Source organism: Malus domestica, chromosome 01, assembly GCF_042453785.1.
Source record: "Malus domestica chromosome 01, GDT2T_hap1".
NCBI classification, from domain to species: Eukaryota; Viridiplantae; Streptophyta; class Magnoliopsida; order Rosales; family Rosaceae; genus Malus; species Malus domestica.
Window position 1 is genome coordinate 22,493,882 of NC_091661.1, and position 11,857 is coordinate 22,505,738.

At 35.2% G+C, this 11,857-nt stretch overlaps 2 protein-coding genes across 2 annotated transcripts; both read right to left on the minus strand.

The window, feature by feature from the left end:
* Positions 1 to 2,173: 2,173 nt before the first annotated feature.
* LOC103432943 (LOB domain-containing protein 1-like) lies at positions 2,174 to 3,188 on the minus strand. Its single transcript, XM_008371168.3, has 2 exons — positions 2,826 to 3,188; positions 2,174 to 2,503 (listed from the first exon to the last, which is right to left on the minus strand). Exons 1-2 carry the CDS (start codon positions 3,186 to 3,188, stop codon positions 2,174 to 2,176), a joined length of 693 nt encoding a protein of 230 aa, XP_008369390.2.
* Positions 3,189 to 7,817: 4,629 nt separating this feature from the next.
* LOC103432949 (LOB domain-containing protein 1-like) lies at positions 7,818 to 9,231 on the minus strand. The gene is made up of 2 exons (XM_008371176.4): positions 8,815 to 9,231; positions 7,818 to 8,458 (listed from the first exon to the last, which is right to left on the minus strand). Exons 1-2 carry the CDS (start codon positions 9,181 to 9,183, stop codon positions 8,129 to 8,131), a joined length of 699 nt encoding a protein of 232 aa, XP_008369398.3. The 5' UTR covers positions 9,184 to 9,231; the 3' UTR covers positions 7,818 to 8,128.
* Positions 9,232 to 11,857: the final 2,626 nt, after the last annotated feature.

An 11,857-nucleotide genomic window follows, 5' to 3' on the forward strand; every position in this document is an offset into this window, starting at 1 on the left:
AATAAATAAAAAAATATGGGTACAATACAAATAAAACTTTAAAAAATATGGGCACAAAAAGAAATTAATATATGGGTACAAATTAAAATTGAAAGGAAAATTGGTACAAATTAAAAAAGGGTTGCAAATTAAAAATGGGTACAAACTAAAAATAAAAATATATGATAAAAAATTTAACAATAAATATAAATATACTAATTGTAATATTTTTAATATTAAATGAATATATTTAGAAATAAAAAATATTTTATTATTGAAATAATTAATTATATTATTAATACAAAGAACCTTGATAAAAAATTGAAAAGTAATAAGGTTTTAATCAATAGAGTAGTAAAAATAAGGATGAAAACCTAATTACTCCTTAAGTTAAGTTAACGACCACCACAAGATTATGTCTATTTTATATTCCTAAACTGGTCATCTGGTTCACGTTTCTAGCTAGTGACTGTCGACAACTTTAATTGGAGTACAATGCGGTACATTGACACAGGAAACCAAACTTACCTTTGTTCAACTAGGACCAATCATGAGAGAGATCATACTTTTCTACGAAATATTATCCGAAAGCCTGAGAAATTCTTGTGTACGGCTCACGAAGTGAGGATGTGGATGTGTGTTCTTTACCTAACCTAATGCTTACCTTCTTGTGGGAGAAACGATGCTTGCGTCAGTGCTGATTCTATACAAGATGTTTTTTTTAACAACACTGGCTGCTGAATTTTCAGCAATCACTTCTGTTTATACCCAATCTTGGGTGGACACATATTCAAGTTTTGATTTTTTTAATCAAAACTTTGACACGTATCCACATGAGATTGGGTATAAGTAGGAATGGCTGCTGTATTGTTCAGCAACCAAGTTAATTCCATGTTTTTTTCCCCAATAACAGTTGTAAGTCTCTTGAAATAGTAAGAGCCAGTTATGAATTCCACACCATCACGTTCGTGGATATGTAAAAAGGAAATGTAATATTACATCATTTATTCGGGAGAAATGCTAAGGATATTCTCTCAAACTGAGATTCTTTATGGACTTTCTGTCATCTTATAGTTTGACATTAATTCTCGTGCCAACATTATATAATATTGTACAAAAAACATGATAGAGAGTTCATGAACAGCCCTACTCTTGATAGAGTCTCCTTACCATTTCTCTTCAGTGTGTAGAAGAAATTCAGAGATGGTTTGCTCTTTATTGCTTGACTTTCAGCAAACCACACCATCAAGGCTTTTTTGGTCTGCTCGTGTGCATTCAAATGGAGGCATGTTCATATATCTAAGCGGCTGCTTCTTCTTCTTTGTTGGGCCTCTGGTCCTCATATACCACTACCCCAAAATACAATGGTGGCCATTTTCTTTTCTCCTTGCATTCAGAAACTGGGATATATGTTGATGCATAAAAATGGATCAACGAAGATAAATAGATGAAAGGTAAATCAAATATGCATAAGCAACCAGTGGACTAAACCACTCATAAAAACACAAGATGTATGTGGTTCACCTTAAAGGACTGCATTCACACGGTTAGAGTATGATTTTGTTATGTTAATCAGTGTGATTACATGCTACTAAATTCAGAAATATTCAACCAAGTTTTACTTTGGTCACGTGAAAGTTGGTCATGCAATGGTTAAACACAGTTGTCATTATGTTTCGGGTTTAAATTATTCCTCATTTCTGTAGAGTAGCTTATTCATCAATTCAGTAATATTATCGCTTGTAATGAAAAATAAATAAAAATCATTATAGCATTGTGAGTCTGTGACGTCATGACATCTGAATAGCTGAAACTTAGAATCTGAAGATCAAGGGAAAGTTCGACAATGAAACAAAGAAGACTATTAAGTCACCACATATATATATATATAATTAGGTTACCAAAACATTGCTATGAATTTGATACAAGAATTATTTAGTACAGACTAAGAATAAAAGACATACCGGTCTCCACAACCCCCTTCCTTTATCTTCCCAATATTACAACTAGAGAAATTTAAAGTTTTACAATAATATTATTTAAAAGGACAATACTATGGAGACCATCTATTTGAACCATAACTCTTACAAATAATTTCTGTAAGCCTTAATTAACTAAGAGATGGTCACCTTATTGGACAATTTTTCCGAAGTATCTTTTTCCAATGTGAAATGATCAAGATCCAAATTACTGTTTATGTCCAGAGAGGCTCCCAAGTAGTGCCCAAATTGTTTTCATCCGGAAAACAGATTGTGTCATTGCAACTAGACAGTTGCTGCTGCAAAATGGCTTGTTCTTTAGACTGTGTCATGTCCATGCAAATTAGGGCAATCAAATTGCCTTGCTCGCATTGCATGTTCACTAGCTCAGCCTGTGCCTGGGCCAGTTGGGCTTGGAGCTCACCGACTTGTTTCTGGAGCTGACATATTGCTCCGGCGCAGCCATAAACCGGGTCGCGAATTCTGGCATTGGCTTCGTAAACCATGCTGCTCACTGCATCTGCTCTGTGAGACTCTGGAATTTCCTGCAAATTTTTCATACATGCAGCTTTTAAATGAGGGTCAACTCAAGGGTATGTTTTAATTCAAGTCTACTATATTCTCGGACTATGAATCTGAATCATTGATAATATTAACTTTTACAACAATGTATGCTTTCACAATCATTGAAGAGTTTAATACAGCCAACGGAATCTACTTTAACAAATGAAAGTTGAAAAAGTGTTCCTCATGACTTTTTTGATATTTCTGACCAAATCCCATGATTGATATATGTATTAGGTAGTTAGTGCAGTAAACAGAAGATAATGAAACGTATTATTATTAACCACCTACTGAACTAATTACCTGCAAGAGCTTGATGATGTTGCTAGCTCCAAAGACTCTGTGGGCAACAGTGAACTTAAGGGGCTCAGTAGGAGGGAAGTATGGCGCTAAAACACACTTCTCCACACACCGCCGGCGAAGAATCTTGCATGCGGCGCATGGGCTGAGAACCACAGGTGGTGGTGGCGGCGGTGAAGGATAGGTCGGAAATGGATTAGTAGCAATATTACTATTAGCAGCATGAGGAGAAGAATAATTAGATAAGTGATGAGAGTCAGGGGATGGAAATGGTGCAGTACTGGGAGAAGAAATAGAGGAAGATGGAGAGTGGGAGAATGGAGGTGGACTTGTAGGAGTGGTAGTAGTTTCGGCAATGAATTCCATCTCTGTTGTTTTTGAGTGTGCTTTTGCTTTAGTTATGAGGTGCTTTGAATTATGGAGTAAAAAAGCCAATGGCTGTGTGCACATATAAATAGAGAGCCTTAGAGAGGAGCTAGAGCACCAAGCAGTCTGGAAAATAATACAAAGAGGGAGGGGGGTGGGGTGTAATGTCAAAGGTGGAGAGCATTTGCGACGTTAAGGTAGTGAGATGACGTCATCAGTTCGAAGTCACTCGCATTCTTTTTTGGTTCAAGAGAGCAATAAGATTACGTAAATTAATTAATCTCTATTTTGTTTTCTGTCTTTTTCATCCTCTATCTTTTGATAGACAAAAAAGATATATTAGTTCATATAATAATCATATTATTTGCGTATATATGGATCCGACATTAATTCATTATTACAAGTAATAATATATCTTTGTATAAGAGACATGGTAAATAATTTTTCAAAGGATGTTTTGTGTTTGAAATATTGATGTACGCCTGTTTTGAAAGATATCTCGTACTAATTAAGTACATTAAACTTTTGAGATGTAAAAATGAATGAAATTTCTCGTATTGACGCATTGCAACAAAATTTAGCTAAAGTAGCAACCCAACAAAACCTAAAATTCATGTAAGATTGATATTTTCTTCTGAAGAGATTAAGAGAGGCAACCTTTGGGTGCAATCAAATTGTAAATAAACTCTATATCAAGTAGAAGAAAGCCTTTTTCATCAGAATCTAGCGTACTTGCATATTTTTTGGACTGAGATCATGTTTATCGTTCGTGCATGGGGACATGGAAATACCTAATTAGGAAAAAACCTGTGCATCCACACCGCCGGAGCACTGTAACTGACATCAGATGGAGCACAAGGTAGTGAAGACAACCCAGCTACATACTAGGGAACTTGTCAACGTACGTATTCAGGCACGCGGTTTAAACAGCAGGCATGACTAAAAATGGCACGAAAAATAAGTGTTAAACTTGCTATTTCAAGGACATGCATGATGCATCAATATTCAAAACTAACCTATAAAATTGGTCCAGCGAACCCTAGATTCCTAGGACCTCTCTGGCTAATGCAATCACAGTTATTTGGTTACCCTACAATTTATCGGTGGGACATAGCTAGCTGGTATATACACATCAAATAAGGAATTGGTGCTATATTATACATTCTTGAATTAGCTAAAAATACGATGGCTAGCTATATAGGCAAGGTTTTGAAAGACGTTAAGCACTAGTCGACATGCTAGAGCTAGTACCTAGACGGTTAGGCGGGGTCTGGATGGAGATCTAGGTGGGTCAGACGTATTTAAGTAAATTTATTATATATCGTATAAATAAGTTTCTGCATATATCTAAACTTAAATAATTTCATCGGGATACATAAAGTGCAAAACAGAATGACATAGATTATAATGTATTGGAACATAATGAAAACATGGGGAAGAAGGATACAATATTTGTTCATCTAAGTATTCAACAAGTCTCTTATAATTTATTGAAAAAAAAATGCAAATGAAAGTTATCTATTTTATTTCTAAGTGAGAGTTGCGTCCTAAGCGGGTCTGGGCAGGCAAGGTGGGTGCCTTGGCGGTCTAGGCGAGTGTGTAAGCAGGACTAGAAACCCTTTCTTAATTTTCAAATGCTTAGGAATTAATAAAAAAGGTGGCTAGCTGCCTGATACTTAGACGACGTTAGGCGGGAATTTTTAAAACAATGTATATAGAAAGTATATGCAGAAATAGTACTAGAAATAGATTACTTATGGGACGTCCTATTTTTGTCACTGTTTCTATGCTGAGAGTATTCATTTATCTTGTATTGTATATATTGTGATTCGCTAGCATAGTAATTAAGTGCGTTTGTAGACGCTTAAAACATAGTAGCCTATATTTGTTTACATTCATAAATATGATGACTCACTTCTAGGATTTTAGGTAGTCAAGATCCTTAAATACTGTACCCTATATACAAGGGCTCTTACACTAATTAAATACACAGGTAAGTTTCGTTATGCAGTTCATCATATAAAATCACGAATTATTAAGGATGAGTTTCCTCTTTAATATATAGTTGACTAAGTAGTTAACTGCATGCTGCCACATCTGATATTAGAGGTGGTAAATTAATCTATTGGATTGTTAATGGGTATATATTAAGATTGATTTAATTTGATTTCACCTTACACCATCATCATCATTATCAATCGCACCTTTATGTTATAGTGATATCAAATTAAATGGATTTTAACGAAACCTATTAACAACTCAATGGATTGATTTGTTATTTCTAACTTAAACAATGTATTTCTAGCAACCAACTAAACACACAACTAATTAAAGTGGGGATGCGGCATATGGAATTGACAGAGGGTTGACTCCAATAGCTGGGGATTTGATTGGGTTAGCTAGTTCGAGAAGGTATTGGGTGAGAAGCAAGTAGGCTCGTGGAAAAGGAGAAATTTTTAGTTGTGATAAGAACACAAATGATACACCACGTGTTTTAATATGAATGGTGGGAAATTTTATTTTTTAAGTTATTAACTTTTTAGCACACATATCTCATCATTTGTTTAGTGACACATGATGTACCATCTCGTGTACCGATCACATTGAAAACGAGACACGGAAAGAAATTAAAAAGCTATTGCTAATTGGTCAATCGACTTCCAAAAAGTCCCAAAGAATGTGACATTTTAAAAGAGACATTATCATATGAGTTCATTTTTTAGTATTTCTACGATTCAAGTGCCATTTTCTTTCCCTTCACTTGGAAAAAAAACAAAAAAACTATGTCTTGTAACGTGACCGTGGTGGAAGTAGTTGGACACCAATGTAGAATTTCTTGACGCACTCATTGCACATTTTATACTTAAAAAATCCACCTTATTAAGTTTTACTCTCTACCTATTATTTCCCTTAATTTGACTTTGCCTAACCAAAGTCTTTTCCCGTTTAAAGGTTCACATCACTCTCTTCTCTTATATATGGTCAATGCATGTTACAAGTAAATACACTAATATTAATATATATCAGATTCTTTCATTTCAATTAGTTAATTATATAACTAATTTCCCTGTAAGATATCAATGAAACTTAACCAATGAAGTATATGGTGTGTTCAGACGGGTTACCCATATTAGGCATTTTAGGTTCTATTTATATTCCTAAATTGGTGATCAAGTGATCACATTCATAGCTAGTGACTGTCGACAACATTGGAGTATAATGTGGTACATTGACACAGGAAACCTAGCTTAACTATAGTTCAACTAGGACAAATCATGAGAAATATCATATTTTTGTATGAAACATTTATTTTCAAAGCTCCGAGAAATTCTTGTATAGGGCTGTCTGAGTTCTCTCTCACAAGAGTCTTTCCCCAATAACAGTTGTAAGCCTCTTGGAATTAGTAAGTTGGTAAGCGTCAGTTATGAACTTGTCATCATTATGTTCGTGAGAGACGGTTTGCTCTGTATTCCTTGATTTTCAGCAAACTTCACCGTCAAGGCCTTTTTGGTCTTGTGTGCATTGAAATGGATGCATGCGGCTGCTTTTCCTTCTTTGTTGGGAGAAATTTTTCTGGGTTCCGGGGTGTTCCCCACAAAATAAAGGATTAACACGTGATCACCACTAATCATCATCCAACATCTGGCAAAGACAATTACCTGAGTTAATACGTTCGGCTTCCCAAAAATATAATCAATCCATTTTGGATCAACTTTATTTCTTATTCCTAATATTTATTATTTCATTTCTCAGATAAGCATTTATTTGATTAAAGAAATAAAAAACCAGAGTTCTGTCCACAGTCCACCACCTCCGCCGTCGCAGCAGCTCTAGGACAAAAGGGAACGCCGGTGAATGCACCAGCTCTTGAGTTGCCGCCGACTATCTCTGTCGAAGTAAGAGTGGGATAAAGAGAGGGAAGAGGAGAAACAATAGTAAGATAGAGTCGCCGATGAAATCGACAACCGGCGATGGAGGTGGATGGTTGCTCTGTGATGGGAGCTCGGGGTCAATGGCGTGGATGGGGCGTGGGGGGCGGCTGTGGTTTTTCTGATTTCCTTTAGCAGCAGGTTGGGATAAATTAGGAAGTTAAACTAAAAAATATAAGAAAACTAATGAAAAGGATTTGAAAACTTTGAGTTTTAATGATAAAGACAAAATAAAGGGTAAAGTGAATAGTACCAGGATTGACTTTTTAGTGTAAAAATGTGATTTTTCGTTAAAATGAACAGTATCGGATGCTTTTCGTTAAAGTTCCCAAAAATATATAGTTGGCATTTTTTTACCTAAAAAGATAAAAAGAAACGTTTAATTTTCTTTGCCAGATGTTGGATGATGATTAGTGGTGACCACGTGTTAATCCTTTATTTGTGGGGAACACCAGCTCACCTAGTGTTCCCGGAACGTAGAAAAATTTCTTGGGCCTCTGGTCCTCATACACTACATTCACACGGTTATTAGAATATTTTTTCATAATGTTAATCAATGTAGTTACATGTAATTAAATTGATAATATTACTGAATTGAGGAGTAAGCTACTCTAAAGAAATGAGGAATAATTTAAACCACAATGTCTGATGTTGTGACATCTGAATAGCTGAGATTTAGAAGCTGAAAATGAAGAGAAAGTTTGACAATGAAATAAGGAAGACTATTACATCATCACATATATGTATATAATTAGGTTGCTTTGAATTTCATACAAGAATTAATCAGCACAGACTAAGAATAATAAGACATCCCTCCTGTTTCCTCCAAACCCCCCCCCCCCGGGCGAGAAATATAAAGTTAAGTTTACTAGTAACATTATTTTAGAAGCACCATAACGCTTATATATAATTTCTATATACCTTAATAACTAATTAAGAGATGGTCACTTTTTTGGACAAATTTTCAAAGTATTTTTTCCAATGTGAAATGGTCAAGGTCCAAATTACTGTTTATGTCCAGAGAGGCTCCCAAGCCGTGCCCAAATTGTTTTCATCCAGAAAACAGCTTGTGTCAATGTTATTAGACTGTTGCTGCTGCAAAATGGCTTGTTCTTTAGACTGTGCCATGTCCATGCAAATTAGGGCAATCAAATTTCCTTGCTGGCATTGCATGTTCACTAGCTCTGCCTGTGTCTTGGCCAGTTGGGCTTGGAGCTCACCGACTTGTTTCTGGAGTTGGAAAATTGCTCCGGCGCAGCCATAAACCGGGTCGTGAATTCTAGCATTGGCTTCGTAAACCATGCTACTCACTGCATCTGCTCTATGAGACTCCGGAATCTCCTGCAAAATTTTCACACATACAACTTTTAAATAAGGGCATGTTTTAAGTACATTGACGGATTGTGAATCTGAATAATTGATAATGTTAATTTTTGAGAACTGTGGTTTAGAAGGAAACTTCGACTCTTTTAAGCAAAACCCAATTTCAAAATATTAATCTTACAACACGCGCGTATACTTTGACAATCATTGAAGAATTTAATAAAGCCAACAAATTCTACTTTAATACATGAAAGTGGAAAAAGTGTTCCTCATGACTTTTTTTATTTTTTTTACAAAATCCCATGATTAATATATGTATTACTTAGTTAGTGCAGTAAATAGAAGATAATGAAATATAAATATAAACTAATTACCTGCAAGAGCTTGATGATGTTGCTAGCTCCAAAGACTCTGTGGGCAATAGTGAACTTGAGGGGCTCAGTAGGAGGGAAGTATGGAGCTAAAACGCACTTCTCCGCACACTTGCGGCGAAGAATCTTGCAGGCGGCGCATGGGCTGAGAATCACAGGTGCCGGTGGCGGTGAAGGAGAGGTCGGAAATGGATTTGTAGCAATATTACTATTAGAAGCATGAGGAGAAAGATAATTAGATAAGTGCTGAGAGTTAGGAAAGGGAAATGATGCAGTACTGGGAGAAGAAGTAGAGGATGGAGAGTAGGAGAATGGAGGTGGAAGTGATGCCGTACTTGTAGTAGTGGTAGCAGTTTTGGCATCGAACTCCATATTTGTTGGTTTTGAGTGAGCTTTTTTTGCTTTAGTTATGAGGTGCTTTGGGTTGGAGTAAAAAAGGCAATGGCTGTGTGCACATATATATAGAAAGACTGAGAAAGGGAAAGCACCAAGCAGTCTGGAAAATAATGCAAAGAGGGAGGGGGTGGGGGTGAATAATACGTCAACGGTGGATAGCATTTGCGACGTTTAGGTAGTGAGATGACGTCATCAGTTTGAAGTCGCCATTTTTTTTTTGGTTCAAGAGTTCAATAAGACCATTAAATTATTGTACCACATTTTCATACCATTTTAGGTGACAAAATTTTCTCTTTTTTTGATAGAGAAAAAAGATATAATAAGCCTATTTTTTGCATATATGGATCCTACATTAATTAATTCATTATTACGAGTAGAAGAAAGCCTTGTTCATATATATGCGCTTCTGCTCTCCAAAACAAGCCTTGTTCATAAATATGACTCAAAAACTGAATTATCTGTTCATATAATAAGCCTATTTTTTAGCATATATATGAACATTAATATAGTTCAAGAGGCGATCTCTAGGTGCAATCAAATTTGTAAATAAACTCTATATCAAGTAGAAGAAAGCCTTGTTCATCATCAGAATCTAGCGTACGTACATATTTTTTGGACTGAGATCATGATGATCGTTCATCCATGGGGACATGGAAATACCTAATTAGGAAAAACCTGCGCATCCACACCGCCGGAGTAATGTAACTGACATCGAAGGGAGCACCAGGTAGTGAAGACAACTCAGCTACATGCTAGGAACTTGTGTAAGTACGTATTCATCAAGGCCGTCTCTGAGATTTTGGGGGCCTTGTGCTAAATTTATAAAAGCGCCCCTCATTAAGATAAGTCTTAAAAAATGTAGGACAATGTATTGACGCTAGAAAACAATCACTTAAATCAAAACAAAGTTTAGCACTCACTGATTGCAAGTTTAAAAATATCATTAATAATAAGTAAAAAGAGCTACAAACATAACGTTCACTAAATAATCAAAAGCAGTTTAATCTTAAACAATCAAACAAGAAAACAAACTTTAAAAACTCTAACTTAAAGTTTCACTTGAATATGTAATATTATTATATAATAATATTGAAAAAATACCGTCTTTTATGGTGTATTATTGGCACTCAAAATATCTTATTGTACTCTAATTTTTTGTATTTAGAAAGAAAAAAAATTACGCTTATAAGGAGTGTAAGATGAGATTTTAAAGTGCTAACAAAATCAATTTTTGAATATAGAACATTATTTCATAACAAAAACAATTTTAAATAAAGAATATTATTACATATAAGTATTAGATGACAAAAATTTTAGGGGCCCTTCAAATTTGAGGTTCTATGCGGCTACACCTTTCGCACCCCCTCAACGCCCCATCGGGTATTCATGCATGTGCTTTAAGTACAGCAGACACTACTAAAATGGCAAGAAAAATAAGCAACAGCGATAAACATCCTATTTCAAGGACATGGATGATGCATTAATAGCCATGTATTAATCATTCAAAACTAACCTACAGAATAGCTAGGTTCAATAACCCTAGATTCCTAGGACCTCTCTGGCTGATGCAATCACAGTTCTTTGGTTACCCTACAATTTATCGGCGGGTTCCCAGCAATATAAGGAAATTGATGCCATATTATATATTCTTGAATTAACTAAAAATAAGATGGCTAGCTATATATAGGAAGTATGTGCAAAAAAGTACTAGATATAAATTACTAATGGGACGTTCTATTTTTTATCACTGTTTCTATGCTAAGAGTATTCATTTTCCTTGTATTTTATTTTAATTCACTAGCTCAGTAATTGAGTCTCTAAACGCTTAAAACATTGTAGCCTATATTTGGTTATAACATATGTACGATGACTTACTTCTAGGGATTTTAGGTAATCAAAATCCTTAAATACTGTTCCCCTAATGTATATAACTATAAGGCTCTTACACTAATTACATAGGTGAGTTTCACTATGCAGTTCATCATATAATATCATCAAATTATTAAGGATGAGTTTCCTCTTTAATATGCATTATTGACTAGGTAGTTAAATACATGCTGCCACAACTGAGATTAGTGGTGGTAAATTAATCAATTGAATTGTTAATGGATATTAAAACCCGTTTAGTTTGATTTTACCTTACATCATAATAACCACTACTAATCTCATATTTATATTATAATGATATTAAATTAAATAAATATTAACAGGTCCTCAGTAACAATTCAATTGGTTGAGTTGACATCTCGACCTGAGACAATATATTTTCTAGACAACCAACTAAACACTCAGCTAATTAAAGTGATGACGTGGCATGGAACTGACAGAGGGTTGACCCCAATTAGCTAGCGATTTGATCGGGTCAGCTGGTTCGATAAAGAATGGGGTGGGAAGCAAGTAGGCTCGTGGGAACAAGAAAAGGATACATGGAAATTAAGAAGTTAAAAAAGCTATAGCTAATTGGTTGATCGATTTCCAAAAAGACCCAAAGAATGTGACACTTTAAAGGAGACATTATCATTTATGTTCGTTTTTCTACGATTCAAGTGCCATTTTCTTTCCCTTCACTTGGAAAAAAAACCTAAGTCTTGTAACGTAGCCGTGGTGGAAATGGTTGGACACCGTAGAATTTCTTGACTCATTGCATACT